Source organism: Neodiprion virginianus, chromosome 3 (assembly GCF_021901495.1).
Source record: "Neodiprion virginianus isolate iyNeoVirg1 chromosome 3, iyNeoVirg1.1, whole genome shotgun sequence".
In the NCBI taxonomy this organism is placed as follows: domain Eukaryota; kingdom Metazoa; phylum Arthropoda; class Insecta; order Hymenoptera; family Diprionidae; genus Neodiprion; species Neodiprion virginianus.
This window is the reverse complement of record NC_060879.1, coordinates 5,195,723-5,217,699: the sequence shown is the minus strand read 5'-3', so window position 1 is coordinate 5,217,699 and position 21,977 is coordinate 5,195,723. Positions and strand designations below refer to the sequence as shown.

At 34.5% G+C, this 21,977-nt stretch overlaps 1 protein-coding gene across 4 annotated transcripts in view; it reads left to right on the top strand.

Annotated features, from left to right (window-relative positions):
- The window catches only part of LOC124299809 (calcium/calmodulin-dependent 3',5'-cyclic nucleotide phosphodiesterase 1-like), a 170,493-nt gene that overhangs the window by 71,856 nt on the left and 76,660 nt on the right, over positions 1-21,977 (top strand). The window contains exons 1-2 of one of the 4 annotated variants that reach the window (XM_046753177.1): positions 8,816-9,026; positions 9,873-10,476. The exons of 2 other annotated variants lie outside the window; for them this stretch is intronic. In XM_046753177.1, coding sequence (XP_046609133.1) covers positions 10,263-10,476 — 214 coding nt within the window. In that variant the 5' untranslated portion in view covers positions 8,816-9,026; positions 9,873-10,262. Of the gene's footprint in view, positions 1-8,815; positions 9,027-9,672; positions 10,477-21,977 lie in introns of those variants that run through there. One more of the 4 variants, XM_046753176.1, reaches the window with a different exon arrangement.

Sequence of the window (21,977 nt, the reverse complement as noted above, 5' to 3'; positions counted from 1 at the left end):
TTGGAATTAGTTCTCACGCTTCTTTTCGCTTTTTTGGTAGGTACGTGTATAAAACAAAAAATAATAAAAAAAAATGTTCAAAAATCCTAAAAATATAACAGTCGACGAGCCGTGCCGTGATCGGGATTAGCTTGTAATTAATTTCTAACTCTCGCACGTGTTCAGCGATGTTCAAAGCGTGTAATCCCATCTCGCCATGCAGGGACCGAGGTGAACGGGACCTTCCCTGTCTTCCTACAGGAGAAAACACCCTGGCGTTTCCTGAATAATAACGGGAGACACTGCGGAGTGGAAACCGCTAATACATATTCTCCCCCGTATAATGTACATCTATTTTCTATGTGTTACATAAGCTTACGTATAATACATAACGGGGCATCGATCAACGTTGTCTCTTCAGCGGAACAAACTTCGTTAGTTTCTCTCGTTTTTTTTTTTTTTTTTTTCTTTTCTTCATCTTACTTTTTTTTTTTTTTTACTTGTCTCTTCTTGACTCTTGCTTTCCTTTCGCGGTTGTGTTTCTTTTTCTTCTTTTCTTTTTCGCCGGTAATCATTTATCTTACAACGACGATGCCAAAAGTCATGTACGTAAATTAAACGTTACATCAATCGTGGTTTAAAAATTGAGGAATCAGTTGAGGGAAAAATTTTTGTCACATTGATTGTTAATTTAACACGGTTAGGTATTTTTAAAAATGGTAATAAGGTAGTTTTAATTACTGTGAAATTTTTGGGATTCCTTTCTTTATTTGTTGGGAAAATTTGCGGAGGTATTTTTTTTTTTGTGCTTGCGAGCTTACTTAAAAATACCGAATTCTGTTGATAATGATAATGACGATATTGAAATCCTACGTCAGATGATTTTCGACTGTTTGAAAAATTGGAGGAAAAATAAAATATAAATTGACAATTTTCTTTACGAAATGATGAAAGTGTAAAAAATGAAATGATGTTAGAATGTATATATACCTATGACAGATCGATACACCGAGTGAGAAAACAAAAATGAACGAAGGGAGCTTTGTGCCATGACAGAAGCACAGGCAGAGCTCTTAACAACGTTGATCGACATCAAAGCCTACCGCTATTTTAAATTCTGTGTAAATATTTGAACGTTTCACGCGTGGGGCGTGTTATGTACATCTACACATATACCCGAAGCCCTGTATCGTTGTGGAAAAGCCCGGGGGGGGGGGCTCGTGGAAAGTGAGTGAAAAAGGCAGAAATCTACCTAGTTTGGTGAAAGGAGTTAAAAAGAATCTTTCAAAAGATCTAACAATTTCCTTTTTTCAAATCAAACATTAATCTTCTTCCTCTTGAACGTTTGAATTTTGATAATTTTTTTCGATTTCACATCCGCCGTATCGAAACCGCCATCTTGGATGTTGAAATGATCAAATCCCGACTCGAGATTCGCGATCAGCGAGCCCAAAAATCCTCGAGATATAAAATTCCTGCCAAAATATTGATTCGAAAAATATGCGAACGAAGGGTTTGAAATAAAGCGTCTGATTCTTCTCGTAGATATTCTTGTTTTACTTCCCCTCTTCCGCCAACCGTATTTTTTCTTTCTCTCCTTTTTCTCTTCTTTACTTACGCTTCTTTTTCCAACGCCGGCTCCTTTCGATCATCCTTTCCGCACCCTTTAACCCTCCGTTGGTATAACGTTATACTCCGATAAAAGTTTCTCATTGTTTTCACGGTTCATTTACGACAGACACCCAAAACCAGAAAAGTCTCCGGTGTGTATATTTATCGTCCGCAGAAGCGTTTATACATGCAAGGGTCATTCCCCGTCAAATTCGAGTGGTTTTTATTTGTTTTTTTTTTTTGTATTTTTTTTTCCTTTTTAACTATAACTTTGAATACCATTTTTGAGCAAAATATTTCAAGATTTTAAGATACAAATGAATCGTTATTTGCTTCGAAAACAGTTTTTCTTTCTTGTTAATAATAATTATAGTATATTTAAAAATTAAAAAAATAAAACTCTCCAATGGGATGAAAATTTGGCCAAATTCGAAATTTTTACGTGGCACGGAATGCCCTATGTATCGATTTGTTAAGTCACGCGCTTCCTTGTAATGTACAATCGGTGCTTCGAACGAGCTTTCCTCCATCTACTATTTTCACAATACACTAGGAAACGGCCGATGATTTGAATAATCATTTACCTCATGCTGTATCCGACTGAAATTCATTCGATCATTTAGAACTTTTGTTTGTACGTAGCAATTGAAGAGAGAGAGAGAGAGAGAGCAAAAGATAGCATTGTAGGAGAAAACTAGTTTTAGAAAAGTTCCATTGTTCGTTTTAAACTTTTCATTTTGTCGGTAGAGAAGAAATTAATGAAATTGCCGACTTTTCGAATGTCCGATCATCAGCGAAATTTCGTTATTTAATCTTGCGAATATTGGATCGTCAATAATAATTCGTTATCGGAAACGAATTTTAAGTATTTTCGAAGTAAATTTCTACAGGTATGAGAAAAGTAATTATAGATTTTCTAATCAGACCTTCGATTTCTCAAAATATATGTCAATTTATTATTCACTCTGAAAATGGGAAGAAGTTTGATTTTCGAATTAAATGACGAGGAAAATTATAAGCTTTGATAATTTTTTATTTATTTGTTTTTTATTTTTGTAACATTTCAAACTTTTGAAAAATTCTTCAACGATTTTTCAATATCTCCCGCAATCTCGGAAGAATTATACTTTATTCTACTTTGACGTAGAAATTATTTATACACCGGGGAACCTGAAGCAGTCTTGAAGTACGCGGATATATTTTTCCGAAAACATCTTCCCGCAAAATTGAAGTTGACGGTAATAATTAGTCTTAAAAGTTTCTTGAAATAAGGCGAAGGGATTTTGACGGAGAAGGATAAGCGAGGGAAAATTCGAGATAACGATAAGCGTAATGATTTTCTTGCGTAATTAACAAGAGGGCCGAGATGTAAAGGAGCAAAAGTTTACGATCGTTAAATTAACATTTCCGCTAACAGATCGTCGTTATTATTAACATTATTGCTATTCTCTTATTGCTATAATGTCAAAGTGAACAAGGTGTGTAAACGTTCAACTCAGTTTACCGGCAAAAAAATATCCGGCATTGGGAATCGGTGAAGCTGTTGCCACTTTACTGTAGAAAAGGAGGCGAAAGGTGGTGGAAGAAATAAAGAAAGGAAAGAGAAAAAAAAAAAGAAAAAAAACAACGATAACGGTGTTAGATAAATTTCGCGTCGACGGAACCGATGCCCTAGAACTTATGAAAGCTAATTTTTAGTCTGAGTTCTAGATGTTAAATTTTGATTTTTTCGACGAAACTCGTAAAAGAAAAAAAAAAATAGTTTTAATAGATAAGGTTCAGACTTTAGGAAAAATTACGTATTTTTTTTTTTTTTTTTATTTATTTATTGTAAATTACGATTCAACAAACTTCAGTTTTTCATTGAAATTTTTTAATCAAAGTGATTCAAGTACGAAGCGTAAAGTTTGTTTAATTTGTATTTACAATGAATGTTTGAGAAAATGGGTGATTTTGTTTTTTCTTTCTTTTTTTTTTTTTCTACTTAGCCAAAATATCGTTCCGCTTTCTACAAAAACAAACTCGACCGGTGTTATTTATTAATTAACAACGTAAAAAAATAAAAGCAAACTCTGTGAGTAATAATTGAAGATTATTGGTTGTTATTCGATGTGTAAAATTGATTCATTTAAATGTAAACTCAATTGAACAATTTTTTCTTCTTTTCTGTTGACCTGCGTTATGAATACACAACATTTGTATTAAAGGTGTCGAAAAACTACTTACGTAATTCGAAAAACCGTCGCAAACGGTATGAAAAATATTCTACAGCTTGGCGTAATTAAAAATTCAAGATGCGAGGTACTTTCACATTTAGTTTATTAGAATTTTTTACGTTTATATCTCTCTTTTCTTTCTTGTTCTCTTTTTTTTTTTTTTTTTTTTTTTTTTAACGGGACACTTGTAACACGCGAACGAACTTTCGTATCTCTAGAATCCGCCCGACGTTTTTATTATCCTCTCCCCTTTTCATCTTATTTCCAGTTTCGGGGGAAAGGCTTCGTTTATAATACGTATAATGGTTGATACTAATGAATTTACCTTGCGCCCCTTTTGTGAGTCGCGACAGTTTGAATATCTCACAATTCCCTAACGAGCCAAATTTTCGTTGACGCAACAAGTAGAATCGCCTGTTTTCCCTACACACACACTCATATAATAATAATAGTAATAATTATTATTATTATTATTCAATAAAATAATGTAAAAAATATTTTTTTTTTTCCTCTTCTCTCCTTCTTTCCAACAAATGTCACGGGAATAAAAACATTATACACTTGCAGTGAATTTGATGTATCTGTGCAACAAGTTTTGTTTTTCTACTTGAAGAAAAAAAAAAAAAAGCTTAACGAATAACGAGTTACGTAATAGATGGATGGTTTTTTTTTTTTTTTTTTTTTGGTATTCAAACTTTCCTTGCAAATGATTGTTGAAATGAAACGATGTTCTTTCAAAACGTTGTTGAGATATTTGCAAAAAGTTGCCGACTTTGAAATTGCGGTTGGACTTACTCTTGAGTTACACACGTATTTCCAACTTTGTTTCAACGTTTTAGAAAAAATTTAGTTCTCGGGATGTATAAATCGTCGGGAAATTTCCCCCTCGTGATATCTGACGGATACGTTCGCATATATTTATTTATCCAAAATTACGACAAATTTGAAATTCGCGAAGTAGGCAAATTTGCCAAATCTGTAAGATCGTAAATTTAATCCTCGTAGATTTTGGTATGAAAACGTGACTAGAGAAGAATAAAAAAAAAAAATACCAAAAAAAAAAAAAAAAAACAAGAAATTCATTTCCGAGACCCGTGAAAAAAGTTTTCTACACAAAATTAAAATAACAATACTCATTGTAAGAGGTGTTCGATAACTCCGTACTAGAATCCAAGCAATTTGCGGTATCGTAGCGCATATATTCGCATACCTTGTTTTACAATTTCACTACAGCGAAGGCATCGACGAGCCTCGGGCTTTTACGCGTTTCGAATTTCGCGGCTGTGTTTCGTTACCTTTGCAATGTTCACACACACGCACACCCGCATATGTATGTATACGTGTATATAGAGTATAAACGTGGGCTCAGTTTCTACCTTGGCCAGCTGCGATGTGTAACCATCGCCTCTAGGAGAGCTGCTATTGGTCGAATTAGAGAGCGGCGAAATAAACCAGGTGAGACGGTGAGAGGAGAGGAGAGAGAGAGAGAGAGAGAGAGATTCGTCGGGTGAAAAGAAACCGAGCTAATTGCCTGCGCAGGCAGACGGTAAAACGATCGAATTTCTTTTATTTATTTATTATTTTATTTTTAATTTTTTTTGTTTTTTTTTTTTTGTCACATCACGTATGTCTGCGGATATATAAATAATTACATCGATGCAATAATTGTGCACGCTTCGTGTTTAGAATATGTATTTAAAACATGTAATTTGTACACTGAGAAGAATTTCATTCGTTTTAGTAATTAGAAAAATTGAGTAAAACATGTATCGTTAAGGACTGAGCCGTAACCTAAACTAAAAGCTTCTCTTAATGTAGATACATATATATATATATAATATGATATTACCTATGTACACAGAACGATTTATTTTCTCATGTATCAAATCAATAATTATTTCACACGAGGTATATTATAGGTATGTATATATGTATGTATGTATGTAAATATTATGTATGCGCCCGTATTACTGCATCGCGGAACGCAATTATCGATCAGAAGCCTTTACGTCATGTATTTGACCATAAACGAGAAACTCGAAAACGGGACGCGGTTTATTATACAAGGTGATTATAATATAATACTTTATTACATGTGCATATATATGTATATACACACGTGCATACGTTTTATAAACGTATCTCTCGAAATAAGGTACCAAGCGTATTAATATATACAGGTTTATTAAGCGTGGATTCGGGGCATTTTGCTCATTGCCAAATCGCGTATATATGGTGTCGGACCTTTGATGATTTCATTACGTGGGCTGATTAATAAATATATATCACTGCACTTCGGGCGTAATTATACTTTCGAAATTTTTTTATTTCGATCTGTCGTACAATTTCTGTATCAATGAATTCTCTACCTTTTAATTGATACACTTGTTTCACTCGCGTTATAATTGACACCGATTTCGAAATGTTTTACTTTTATTTATTTATTTATTTTCGCCGAGCGAAACGTCATTGATTACAGCGATATCTTGTTTTTTTTTTTCATCTCTTCTTTTTTCTTTTTTTTTTTTTTTTTTTTTTTTTTAGATCGAAATTTTACGACAAAGGAAAGAAATTTATGCGACAAAATTTGTCTCTTTGTTCGAGATTTAATTTTTACTTTTTATCGACCCGTTGAGGAGGAAAAAAATAAAATTTCGAAAGGAAAAACGCAGATATTCGTTAAATCGTGACTGGGTTAAAAAACAATGTCAATTATCTTTGGATCCTTACATTACAAGCATGTGGAATGATAATAGAATATACTTATTCATTCAACTCAATACCCTGAGTACAATTAAATTTCTCATTTGGATACCACGTGCAATGCGACGACACTACAATTACATTTTAGGACTTACGCAATGCGATCTATTCATTTATTTTTCCTCCCGGAATCTTTGTACGTTCGTCATCTACGTTAATGGATCTTCGCGATCTTTTATTATCGTTACTTTTTTTTTTCTTTCCAGTCCGCTTCGCAAAGAGGAAATGAAAACAGTATGAACGAATCTTCTCGTAAGGAAAACTGATCGATTGTATGCTGGAAATAATTATTATCAATATCGTCATCATTGTTTTCAACGTTTCAATGTTTTAACAGAATGAAATTAATACTGTACAAATTCTTAACCTTTATTCGTATTACGCTGCTAAAAATTTTACATCGATCTCTCATATCCTTTTATTGATTCGTCGGATTATTCGATAATGGGTTGTAGAGAAAAACCCTTTTTTTTTTTTTTTTTTTTTATTTCTACACTTTACCAATCGAGAAAGAATAATAACAACGGTAATCGTAACGATATAACAATCGTCGTCGTATTAAAAATTTGCGACTTTAATACAATTGCTAATTGAATAAAGTATAAGATTGTGCATTGATACGAGATGAAAAAAAAAAAAAAAATGTGAAAAAAAAATTTTTACAAATGACATCAACACGAAAAAGTTTACCCCGAAATATCGTAGATCAAATTTTGATTTATTACTCGCAATATATATATATATATGTTCACTGTTTAACTTTCACGTGACATGAATTCGCAGAAACTATTATAATAGGCCTACCTTACATACACATATATATATATATACATATACACACACACACACACATAGATATAAATACATGCATATAATACAGACTCGGGAGGACAATCCACGCGATATGGGGACACAAAACAACGTCGGCAAGGCATCCTAACTCAACAAAACGTGTAACGAATGTGTACAGAGCATCTAAATTTCAGAAAATATCATCAACGCTGAACCAATAGTCCAACAAATGAACAACAAACAATTTACGAGCAGCTTGTTTTGCGGTGAATGTGAATTTTACGATTTCAATCGAGACTCGGGACCGTCGGTTATTTGTTAAAATCAAAATTTTGCCACGACGTATAATCGAGGAATCGAGATTTTTGTATTTCGAGGTTAAAAATTTTGCGCACGTACCGGGATAAAAAAAAAAAAAAATAAAAAAAAAAAGGATGAAACGCCGCCGAGAGAGGAAGGAAGAATAAAACCGCAGCAAGGAAGCTGGAAGGGTTGCAGTTTCTCTTCAGAGCGCGGTCGCGTTGCGGGATTCGAGGAGCCAAGCACCAAACACTCGGTCAGAGGCTCACCAGTCGTGCCGCATCCGTTGCACGGATAACAACACGAAACGCGTGCGTCGACGCCCAGTCGAAAGGGCTTAACGTGTTGCTTCTCAACCCTCGAGAATTCCGAACAATCCGTTTTTCGACCCTTTTTTCGGATAAAAAAGGGAAAAAAAAAAAAAAAAACACCGTTTCGCGAAAATCGGGAAGTGGGGAGAAGAAAAATTGACTTTTTTTTGTTTCTTTTTTATTTTGTTTTTTTTTTTTTTATCCGCATCCTTCCCCTCAGATTTGGACGAATCGATGACGATAGATTACAACGACGATGCGGGGAAAGCTTCGGACCTGTGACGTAAAATAGAAGAGTCCTTTGTGCTTTTTTTTTTTTTTTTTTTGCGATGAGTTAATTGTGCGTCGCGTGATATTCTAAGTGAGAGGTGAACGACACGTGATATGAGATTCCTGTGCTTGTTGCTGGCAACGCTTGTTCTCTAATTGTGCTGAAAACGTGAAGTTTGTCCTACGAATAAACCATCCCTTGATATAAAATATTGTCGGGAGAAGAGATCACTCGAAATTTGGAGGGTTTCACCCTTTCCGAATGAGATATATATATATATTATATATATTTATATATATATATACACACACACACGCACACAATAAATAATTACAATCGCTAGAAAATTGAGGAACGATACGAGATTTTGACAAGATCAATTGCAGATGTATCACGTGACGGTGGTAATAATATGCCTGTTTTTATCGATATGTTTATACTTCACTATAACGTCCCTCTACAATTTATTTATCCAGAGAAAGTGAAACGAAGTCTATCCTGATTCTCAGCCCGTTATACGAACACCCCCCGCCCCCCCCCCCCCCCCCCCCAGAGACCTGCAGGTCGTTACATCAACGAATTTTTTTTACAAAAAAAAAAGCTCGCGAGCTTTTCAGACGCCGGTATCCGTTTGCCTGCGACTGACGCATGTTCGATTTCTTTCATCCCTTACGATCAGTGTGACAATTATATGTGCCGGAAAAAATGAAACTGTATTACGTATGCACGCGATGATCGAGCTTTTTATAACCAACGTCGAGTGATTTAAAAATCGGGCGTGAGGTGGGAGTCAAACTGCTGAATTATTATACACGTATCATTAGCTCGTTTAATTGAGATGAGGAAATCAATTAATCGCACTTTATTACGACAGATTTGGCGAGAATTTTCTATTTTACGATTTATAGTTCAGTTGAATTTTTTCTTTTTATTTTTTACACACTATTTTTCACTCCATTTACGTTAGAAAACGAGAAATTATATCGACGCGGGAATTTTATTTGATCCAGAATATGCTTGTTCGAAAAATCGTCAACTTGAGAATTTGAAATTACATAGAAACCGAATTAGATTTCAGTATCAGAAAGTGTGAAATACGCTACCGAATGTTTGGAAAGTTATAACGTAGAAGAAATGGTGTAAGAGTGAAAATGTAGAATCGTCGTGACTTAGAAGAAAAAAAAAAGAATGGTTGTATATCCGTATTGAAAATTCATCATCAATCGCGATTTTTGAATTTTCTGTATTCTGACGATTGTATGTTTTAAATTTTCCATCGAGTTTCAATCGTTTTTACAGAATTTTGAAAATGACTATTTCGATCCTTTCCAAAATTTGGAATTTCTCAATTTAAAACCGATTCAAGCTTGTAACCTTTCTTGGGTATAAAATTTTGCTGCTCGAAAATTCTGAATTTTATGAATCCCAATATTTCGAACATCAATTCTGCCTCTTGCGCTTAATTTTCAACACCGCGCGAATTCTTCCGCGTATTCCAATAATTTTTCCAATCAACATCACCCTCTGCCGAATGAAAAATATTCAAGTGTCTGAAATGCGAAAAAAATTTAATCCCTTCACCTAAAATTGTTGTTTCAATAATTCTGCTTTTTGACTTACCGCCGTTAGAATAAAAAAATTCGCGACAAATCTTGTTGAGCGCACAATGTCGAGTACGGAAAAATCGCACCACCATCCCGACCTGAGGATCCTGCCAAAGTTGGCGTCTGCTGCCCCGGAAATGGGTCGCTCATACGGGAGCGGAAGAAGTTGCAGATCCGGTTCCGAGGATCTGGAAAAAATTGTAAATCGGGAGTCGAGGGACGGGTTTTTAAACTTTGAGAAGTCGATCGGTCACAGCTTTGCTCTCGAACTCCGTCGTGACGTCGTCGTCGTAGTCGGGATAATAATCAGTGTCGAATTGACGCTGTAATAACACCCCGGCAACCGCTCATCTCCGAGGAGAATTACACACACGGAGTTACACGACCTCGTAACTATAAAAACGTGACGGTCGTCATGTCTCGACAGAGCAAAGATCCCGTGCAAAAGTGCCATTCCGATCCTGGCGGTGGTGCACCAGGATCTCCCGCACGTGCAGCTTCTGACGCTGCGATTGCAAAAAGGACCTCGAGGAGATGTCAAAAACATCCTAACTCAATCGGCGGATCGCCCCTCGCAACAGCAACTAGAAAATGCGTCCTCACTTTGGACGGTTACAGCTACGTTATCGGTGAGTTGGAGTTTCGGTGGCAGCGGTGGGATTTCTTTTGGTTTTTTCTGATTTTTTTTTTTTTGTTTTTTTTTTTTTGTCATCGTTTTTGGGAAAGGGGGTCAAAATTTGGCAGGATTATTACTTCGAGTAGCCGTTGTATCGAAATTTCCAATATGTAAAAATAAAACAACGAAAGATCAATTGTTCGAAATTTGACTGATATTCGAAACTCTCAGTGATCGGAATGAATACGAATCGCTGACGCTCTGAAATATCAAGATTTCGAACAATTCGTCTTAGGTTATTTTATTTTCGCATTTTTGATAATTCGATGTACCGGCAATTCGAAATATCGTACCTTCCAAGTTTTGATTCCCACTCTCCCCAATTTATTTATTTATTTTTTTTGTTTTTTTTTTGTTAGCCAAGAATTGCCAATTTCTTACCTACGAATATCTGCGATTTTAAATCTATAACGGTGACGATACTTTTTTTTTTTTTTTTTTGTTTTTTACCTGTTCCGGTAACGGGGGATAAAAAGATGCCTCGATCTTGTAAATATGATATCTCGGGTACATCATATCGTCAATGGTCCTATAGACTCTGAATTTCTTCGTTTTTTAACGGAGAATCACGAGGGTCAATAAACTTTTTGCGTAAGTATAAAAAAAGTGGTAAAAAAATCAGTGTTCTCTTGCGGCGGGAAATTTTAATTCGCTAATTATAATAATTTTCTTTTTTTTTTTTAACCGCTCCGCTACTGTTCTAGGATCATTAATATTCTTCGATGATCTTTTACCTCGTCGCAATTCAAGATTATTGTATTATGTCCTTCGTGGTGAAAATACTTGAACTGATTTTGCAACGAAAATGGTGTAACAAATCATATTTTACTCGTCTTCAAGGTAATTTATAACATACATGTGTGGCCGCGTGTTATAAATTGAATTGCAACTCGTGTTTGCAATTTTTCGTAAATACAAAAAAAAAAAAAAAACGAAAAAAATCCAACCTTTGGTCAATATTTGAGTATAATTTTTAATTTTTTTTTTGGTCGTTTTCGGTAGTTTTTGTACGAAATTTGCTTATATAGTGTAAATTCCGTTTGATATTGTTTCTTGTCTTGTAAAATCGTGTAAAACTTATCTGACACGCGCAAACGTGTGAAAAAAATTGTCCGTCTTTCTGATAAATAATTCGTGCGACTCAATGATTTTCTTATTTCGAATGAAACATAGGCAAATTTTTATGATATCGTTTTGAAATTCAGACAAATTTTGGTTCCTGCAGAGTAAATTTATGCAAATTTTTATTCCTTGGGGTAAAGTTTCGTGAAAATTTTCGTCGATCATATTTACAACCATTGGATTTTGCGATGTTTTCTTATTTTTCGTGCTCTAGTTAATTGACGTGAAATTTGTGTCGAATTTGAATGATTTTCGGGTAAAATTACGTGGCAAATAATTGCCTTAGGACTTGAGATCATCGATAAAAGCATTGGAAGTATGTTCGAACGATTCAAAGTTACCGTTAAAGAGCCGATACAGTTTTTTAATATAAGAGTCTACTAACTTTAACCCGACGATTCTTTGCTGCACATGTTGTGCAAGGGTGAAAATATACTCGGCTCCCCCCCCCCCCCCCCCAGCTTTCCTTTGGCCAAATATTTTTCTGCCTGACTCTGAACAAATAAAATGAAATAAAATTTAAAAAAATTGAATGATGAAACAGTGAACGTAAAAAACAAAGTGATGAAAACATTTTCCCTCGTGTACCACGAATCTACGGTGAATGTTGATACTCTGCATAGAGACAGAGAGAGAGAGAGAGAGAGAGAGAGAGAGAGAGAGAGAGAGAGAGAGAAATAGGTGGAAAAGAGAGAGAGAGGAAAAAAAAAATAAAAATTGCTATCGGAACATTCAGACAGGAAAATTCTCTGCAAAATTTTACCGGTTGCATATTTCTGTTTCAATATTATTTTACTTTGTTTTAAAAATATTCCTCGAACTACGTTACCTTTGCTTTTATAATCTAAAAGACTCGTTGAGAAATTTCTCTGTAATACGGGTACGAGGGCAAAATTGAATTTTCATTTTCTTGGATATAAATTGTTCGTAAGTTAAAAATTTTTCGTACATATATATATATATATATATATATATACATACGAGAAGTCGAAAAATATATCCAGACACCTGTTTGTCAGAAATTTATCGCTAAATACGATCGGTGTAGTTCGGACAGGTTTGCTTGAGTGTGAAAAAAGTTTTTCAAATAATTCAAATTTCAGGAAAAAGGGAAGTTTGATCGAAACAATAATAATATTAATAAACAAGTTTAAAAAAAAAATCAACTTCACTTTTGTACAAATAAACGTTGGAATTCGAAATTCTTGTGTTTATTCATCGCTTAATTTGAATAATTTATCATCCATTGAAATTCAAATCAGCGTCAAACTTCTAACCTTACATGTTGTATATATCATGTATCATGTATATACATACACTTGTTTACATGTCCATATATACCCGAGGGCTTATTTGTTCAACGGAAACAACTTGGCGCAATTCAGTTTTGCAGCATGGCTCGCATCCCTCTGCATTAAATATACAAATACATACATATTATACATATATATATATATGTATATATATATATTGTATGTATATGTGTAAAATGATGCAACCACGCGTTGATAAGATGGAGGGAGTAACTTGTATTTATTTTATTCCCTTCGGTAGCTATTATATATCATTCATACTCATCGCGTTGTATAAATATATATATATATATATATAATATATACACGTGTGTGTGTACCTACGCATTTATCTCGTTCCGTTTTCACAATCTCTCATTCCGCATCTTCGATGTTTATAATGGACGATTTTTTTAATTTTTTTTTTTTTTCGTCCACCAACGATACGAGGAGTAACAAAGTTTCGGTGCGTGGGAGAAAAATTGGGATGAGTGAGAAAAAAAAAATAAATAAAAATAACAAATTCTACCATCGTTGTGTAACGTTGTTGTATACGCGCGCGCACACACACACACACACAAATACGTATGCATATTGCAATTGTATATTTGGAAATAATGCGCGGTAATTGAAGGCAGCATTTGAATGAGCCCGGGGACTCGTCGTGGCCTACTATTACTTTCGGTACTATGTATCCCACGCAGCACGCCCCCTACGTCCGTACATATATATATATACACATATATACGTTTATATATAAGAATTATACATAGGTATATGCATGAAACATATATACACACATATATATATATATAGATATATGTATATATATACACACATATATATTATACATATATGATACGTATATATGTGTATCTGCGAGACGTACATATATATTTATATATACCGTATAATCATTATTATTATTATTATTATTATTGTTGTTGTTGTTGTTGTTGTTGTTTTTGTTATTATTATTGTTATTATCATCAACGTGGGACGTCGGAGATTGGAGAAAGCAATTAATTATCTGAGGAAAATTAATTGCGGTCAGACGACGAAAATAATAATTTAGAATAATTGATGTTATTGGTGCAAAAATGAAATTACCGAGAATTTGGGGTTTGGTCGAATTTTTTTTTTTTTTGTCTGAAAATTTGTACGTCAATTATTCGTCTTTTTTTTCCTCTTGATTCGATTTATTATTTACATAATTATTATTTAAGATCGTTACCTAATTGCGATTGAGTTACCAAAATCAGTATGCAGAAATTGATTTCGATTTTATTGTATCAGTGGATTGTATTGATTTTAATTGAGATGGAAATTCTGTCGTTGATCGTTTTTAAACGGTGCATCGCAATTGTTGAAGAAATTTAATAGCGGAAAATTTGAAGACGGAGAGAAAAAGACTTTCTTTCAACTTTTCGGGAATCGTTTTACGAACAATGTCGAATTCATCGAGGCTACGAAAGTTTTCAGCTACGGATAGTAAGGTTTGGTTTTAAAGCGATGGGGGGAATAATCGAGGAATGAAAATTAATCACCAACATGTGACAAATAATATCGAGATTACGAGGTTGGCTTAATTCGAAAGGTAATTAACGTAACTATGTTATAAACGTTGAAAGAAAATCATTATTAAGGTAATTTGTGAGACAGTTAATCGACGTTTGGATTTTTGCTTGAGTAAGAAACTTTTGGCTTGATTCGCGTATTTTTTATTTTTCACTAATCTCTTCGCTACATACACAAAACTCAAGATCCTTCTGACGCATTTTCGCTTATAACTACAGAATTACCGAACCGATTTTGATTCTTTTTTTTCTGTAGACTACCACAAAGTCTAGCTAAAATTTGAGCTCTATTTTTTTTTTTTTTTTCCTAACTGAAGCAACAATTTCGGAGATAGGACGATATTTGTAAGCCATGTCGGAACGGGAACAAGAAACTTATGCCAACGCTAATTAAACTCTTACAGATAGATATCAGATTAGGTTGGGTTGGGTTGACGCAGGTTAAATTAGGTTAGGTCAGATTAAGGTTAAGATTAGGTTGAGAATCAGGTTATTTCAAGGTTAGGTTTGGTTAGGAATCTTGACGCAAATATTTCCAAGTACGAAGATGATTTTTTTTTTTTTTTCAATATCATTATCACATTATTACATTAAATTCGAACGTAGATTAGGTTACGTTGGGTTAACTTAGGTTAGGTCGAGTCAGGTTGACTTGGGTTAGGTTTACTCGGATATACGACCAATCTTTATGCAAATATTCTCAAGTGTGAGCAAGATTGTTTCATTTCAAAAGAATTATCACGTTATTAAATTAAATTCGAACGCAGATCGGGTTACGTTGGGTAAACTTAGGTTAGGGTGAGTCAGGTTAACCAATCGTAAGATTGTGTTAGGTTCGGCTAGATCAGACACGACGAATCTTCGTGATAAATGAAATCATGAAAAAATATACTCAAGTATAAGAGAGCAAGATCGTTTTTTTCCAACAGAGTCGTGCTCTCATTATACATGAAACTTGGATGCAGGTGGAGCTGCGATCGGTTTCAACCACAATAGTATAACACGAAATCGAAGAACATACACCTTAAGTATTCGCGTAAATAACCAGATCCACGGTCGGTTAGCTTTGGTGAAATGCCACACGTGCCGTCCGGAGATCCTGCAATTAGATTGTCCGGAAATTTGGAACGGCCACAGCCAGAGCAAACCAGAGACTATTCCTGGCATCACGTATAATTCCCGCCTGATCAAGGATCGATCGATGGATCATCGGCTTACGTGTAGACACTACAGGGCCGGCTGCAGGCCTCCTCGAAGAGGGCGGGAAGGGAAAGCTTTCACCCTCACCCTCACCCTCACCCTCACCCTATCCATAACCACCGACTCTCTGATTCAGCGGCCGTCGTAAGAGGGATGTTCAGTAATACCTGCTCTCGGGATTCCTCTGTGCCGTATGCCGGGATCATGCGGGATGAGAGCATAAATTGCCCTGCGTCACCGCGTTCAGCTTTGATTAGACACGCGCCGTCGTTATCGACTATCCGCAAAATTCAACCCCGACGAAACGATTCTTGACGGGAACTTGAGGAAAGATTGAGGAAAGTTGGTTTTTCTTTTTGGTCCCAAAAAAAAATATTCATTCCCTGCATCGAGCTTCGATTCTTCTTCTTTTTCTTTTCTTCTCTCTTCCCTGCAAGTTTTTGGATCGATTTCATCAGATCGTTCTGTTTTTTTTTTTTTTGTTCTTCTTATTACTGCGAAAACATCGGGGATAAAACTAGCTTGGATACAAACATTTTTATACTTCGTATCTAGATGAATAAAGTGAGAGAGAGTATTATTTCAAATTTTTCGTACAAGACCGAATTATCTATTTTAAAAGCAGACTTGATAAATTATTGTCCTTCATTTTTAAGTACCTCTCTCTCTCTCTCTCTCTCTCTCTCTCTGTATGCGTGAAAACATTGGTATATTTATGACGATTGCGTATTTGTTAATTTTCGAATAATTCGAATCCCTTCTTACCTTTAATTCCAAATGATTTTCGAGGCATCTTATACCCTGAGCGAGAGATATATACATTTATATATATATACTCAAACCCATACCAAAAATGCGATAAAATTTCTATTGCTCGTACATTTGCCGTATCAACGCGTTTAAGTATTACAGCTGTAATAATTCCAAGTCGATACTACCCGCTGAACGATCTTTGATAGTATTACAGGTAAAACTCCATTACACCACGTGTATGTAATATGTATTATACGTAAATCGTAACCGTAAAGCGATCAAGAAATTTTTTATCCATTTATTTATTCTTCCATTCACAGTTTACGATGTTGCATATTACATACACGTATGTATATACATATTGTGTATATGTGTGAGTCGATCCTTGATAAAATAAAAAAAATTTACAATTCAGGTGACAACTCGCCCATTTTGCTATTCGTCGATCGTATCCCCCCCCCCCCCCCCCCCGCATCGTGCGATTCTAACAAGTTATACGTATGCACAGGCATATGCGTGGAAAACTGCGAAGCGAAATTTTTTTTTTTTTTTTTTTTACCACCCACTATTCCCAGTTTACCTTTTTCTCTCTCACCGGTTCGTCTCCGTTTCTCTGGCAGATCGTTCGTTTTATTTATTTATTTTTTTTTATTTCTTCCCTACCGTCAATGCAAAATTTCTGTTCCGTGTACAAGTGTATTCAGGAATTTTCCATGTTCACCAGGACTTTTATAACGGCAAAAACATTTTACACGGCAATTTATTTCACAATTGATTTGTCAATCGTTTCCAAGTACCTACCTAGATTTGTAACGTAAATACGTTCATTATGTAATATATACAACATATACGTTTAACTAGATGATTGAATAAATTAATCAATGAAATCAACAGAATCACACAACTATTGAGTAAAACCGATACAATTATATCGAATTGAAAAAATAAAGAAAATAAAAAATTAAAAATTAAACAAATCAAACGACTAGCTAACGGAATAATTATTCAAACATTTAACCAGTTGATCGACAAAGTCAGCATAAGCCGAGATAATTGAATGGAAAAATAACCGAATGTATACATAACGTAAATAGGTCAGTACTTGATCCTAAGTTGGAGAAACTGCGGAATTGTATGAAAGGAAATGAGCAGCGTCGGGTTTGCGTGATCCGCAAATGCTGTTTGATCTTGATATATGACAAGGGGTTGTTGGAGGGTTGGCGGCTTTTATACAACGTCGGTAATTACTTGACTCTTGAAATCGCGTACCTACCTCGGTTGATTTGAGGGTTTCGTTTTTCCTAATTTCAACAATATTCATACAGTTTGTTTAACGATACCGGTTTTCCTGAATTTTTCTAATTACCGTAACAGATGAAATTTTTCTCAGTACAAATCATATAATTCGATTGAAATTAAACGTTCTGAAGATACCATTTTATTGTATTTATTGACGTAGGTTTTTATGTTTGAATTCGGTAGGAGAAAGTCGTATCTACCGATTAATTAAACTCTTAACTCAACTCCCAATCAATTTCCCCATTTCTGACCATATTTTTTATCTTTCAAGCCTCTGGATAGGATTCAAAAATATATACGTCTTGTTTTGGTAGTTTGTTCAAAAAAAAAAAAAACCTTGCGTGGAAAAAAAAATTCCGTCAAACGGATAAGAATTTCAAGTATGAGCGGATAAAATTTTTCGCTATTTCACATTTCTTCTTCGATTGTTGATGAATCGTGAAACAAAAAAAAATTTCACTCATCGCTTACATCGATAAAAATATCAATTTACAACGTAAAGAAGACCCACGCTTGTAACATCGAGTCACCGTTTGTTTGATGTTTGATAAACGTTTCGGAAAACTGTTTTATTAATAATTCAATCTCATAAAATAGTTACAAGTTGATATGGAAAATTTAATTTATGACAATCTCACACGAATCGTGATATTTGGTTTGAAAATAAACTTATTAAAAAAAAAAAAAAACAATCGAAATCAAAAAATTGTTTAAACAAAAATGAAAAATCAAATAAGCCCGATCCTTCTGTCAATCTAAAATCACCATCTTTAGACAGAATTCTTTTTTTCTACCAAATTAACTGTTCCAGTTGCATCATGGTGGAAAATCGATCTTTCATTTTATTTTTTCTACCTTCAAACACCCTGATGTTTATATATTATATTATACACAATGCACATATAAATATACAGCGTCTATCCGACCCGATCGTCTCTATCAAATCAATTCCTCTGCAGCAGCCGGGAGCGTAGCTAACGAATAGTAATAATAAATTTCCGGTCAAAATTAGACAGACGAATAACTGTGATCATTCGGTCTATCTCGTCACCAAACGCCGAGCACGAATAAACTAACTGTTATGCGGTACGAATAGAAATACCTTTTATACTTGTGATATAATACATGTATGTATGGGTGTTATATCGTACGTCCTTATATGGGGTTGAAAAAAAAAAAAACAAAAAAAAAGGCCAAAGTTCTTTAAGATTTTTATTTCATTCCCCAAATTCTCCCCGTATTAAGCTGGAAGTTTCAAATTATTTCTCTTAGTTATTAATCTTTTTTTATTTACCATTTGGGACAGATTAATAAAATGAAAATACGCTTGTCAAATCGACATTAACTTGGACGAAACGTTTGAAATGAGGAAAGGTACGAAATATATCTTGACGAACGTGAAGAATGTGAAATTTTCGGGTTGTAAATATTTTTTTTATGGCTTATTTGCAGGTGTGATAAATTTTTTTTTTTTTTTTTCTTTCCTTTCAACGATACGATATTCTGAGGATCATAAAACGAGACATGAATTTTTCTTTCACTCTAGCTTATGAAACGGTTTGGAAAATAATATACGAGTCAAAAAGTACAATTTTCGTAGAACGAGAAATCTTTCGATCGAATTATTATCGAAATCCTAACGTGACGGATAAATTCTATCACATTCCGGGGGGGGGGGGGCTAAAAATAAATCGGAAATACGATAACTCATTATTCGTCAAACAGTTTCTAGAAAAACAAAAAACTCTCCGTTGATCGTCTAATTTATAATACCTTCGTTGAATAATTCTGTCGAAATATTCATCGACTATCGTATATATTAAGAATCATTTGTTACGCAAATGGTTTTGTTTCTTTTCTTTTCTTTTCTTTTTTTTTTTCAATCTTTTTACGACATTGTTTTACAGCTTTCGCATTCTTACGTCTTTCTTCAACCACCACGTGACTTTTCCTGCGTTACTCTAATATATATGTATATATATACATATATATATATATATGTACACGATGACGAATCGATTCGAACGTGACGTGAATCCAATTTAACCCGTATTTCTTTCTAATATTCGCTGCGAACGAAGCTGAAGCCTCGCATCTTCTAACTAGCCAGGTATTGTCACGCTAACCCGGTCACGATTTTTCTTTCTTTTTTTTTTTGCTTTTACTTATTTTCATCCCTCGTTTTTCTTTTTTTCGTTCTCTTCACCTTTTTCCTTCAATTTTCCGCCATATTATCGTATTTCGAGCACGCGCTCAACTTCGTTGCACCGACGGGACATCTGCAAATTGTATTCTCGAAATTTGTTAATATCTTCCGCGAAGAGAAAATCTTCGAACATGAGAGAAAACAAAATAATTAAAAAAAAAAAACAAACAAAATATCAGAAAAACGTGCATCATCGGTCTGAATTTTTTCCTTTTTTTTTTTTTTCGTCGATGAAATCTCGTCGGCCATCTCATCATTCCATAAATATAAACTTGATTGTACACGTACCTATATTATACTTATATGTATGTAATATAGACTTGAATTTTTTTTTAATGCATCGCAATTCTTGGCCAATTTGCATATATGCATGTTGTAAACTTGGAGAAAAAAAAAATTTACGCTACTTCGTATGCGATACACTTTGATATACGTATACATAGGTGTGAATATACGCTTACACGTAAGTGATACTCATTCGGGCTCGTTATAAGAATTTATGTATCCTGATAGAATCAAAAGCCAGATTGTATATTGTATATACTATATATATATATATATACATATATATGCACCGCTTTGCGTGCGGGTTATAAAAGTTTCGTATTACGCAATCCATGCGATCATTCAGTATCTCATGAAACATGTGTGTGTGTGTGTATACCTAGTTATACAATGATTATCGTCCTGCAAAATATCGTTTGAATTAAAACTACTCTATCTTTATGCCGGGCGATAAAATGTGAAGCAAAGAAATTGGAGGAATTTCGAAAACAAAAATTGTTGAATGACGGATTACGGCAGAAACAAAAATTGAATAAAAATAAAAATAAATAACGGGGCGGGGTTGAAGTAACGAATTTGAAAAGTTTCGAAAACGTCCAATTCCGAATTATTTAGTGGCGAAACTTGAAGTAAAGAAATCAAACTTTGAAGAAACAACAAAGTTTCGAGCGGTTGGAAAGCCGAGGGGTAGTCAAAGTTCCGAAATGCAAAATTCTAAAAATTCAAGTTTCGATGGAGGAAAGTTGTAAAAATGAAAATATACTCGCACAGCGTAGTTTAATCAACGAGTGGTCGTAAAGGATCAGAAATATCGCAAATCAGAATGACCAGGATTCCTAACGGATAAAAATATCGAAAATCCAAAACAAAGAAAGCTCAAAGTGGTGAAATTCGACCAAGTCGGAAATTCACGGTGGTGAAAATTTTCGATCATTCGGGATTTCGGTTCTTCAGATTTTTCAATTTTCTCAGTACCGCACTTTCGGTAAGTCGACTCGTCGCAGTTACGCCCTTTCGGCATTTTATCCTTCCGGAACTTTGAGCGACGAATTTCGGACCCGTTCGAAAAATTGATGTTCCGTAAGTTTAATTTCTTTATTTCAACTTTCACCGCCAAAAAATTCGGAATTTCGCGCCCTCGAGCTTTTCAAATTCGGAATTTCCACCCAACTCTCAAAGAAAAATACACAAAGAAGAAGAATGACGACGACGACGATGATGATGATGATAATAATAACAATAACAATAATAATAATAATAACAATAATAGCAATAATAATAAATCATTGTTACTATTATTATCATGTGGCAAAAAAAAGTTACAAAAATGATAAATCATTGCCATTTAATTACAGAGGAACGATAACTTTTGTAAATTAATTTCTGTCGCTAACGATAATGAAATCGAAAAATACGAAAGGCGAGTTTGAAAATATTTATGAAATTCATTCGAGCTTCCGACTATTTCCCACGTCCGGCGGCGTCGAACAAACGGATATCCGGATTCTCCTCGTATAATACGGGTCACACAGATGGCATCGGTAAGCTCAACTTTCGACGTCGCGTCTCTTGCTCTTTCATCTCCAGCACGCGTTGTTTTACACGTATCTAGAGCAATTTTACAACTCCGATGTAAAATTTTTTTTTATCGCTGATACTCACGCGTTTTCATACCTTTTTAATATCGTGTACGTAAAAAGTTGTGTGAATTTTCAAGAGT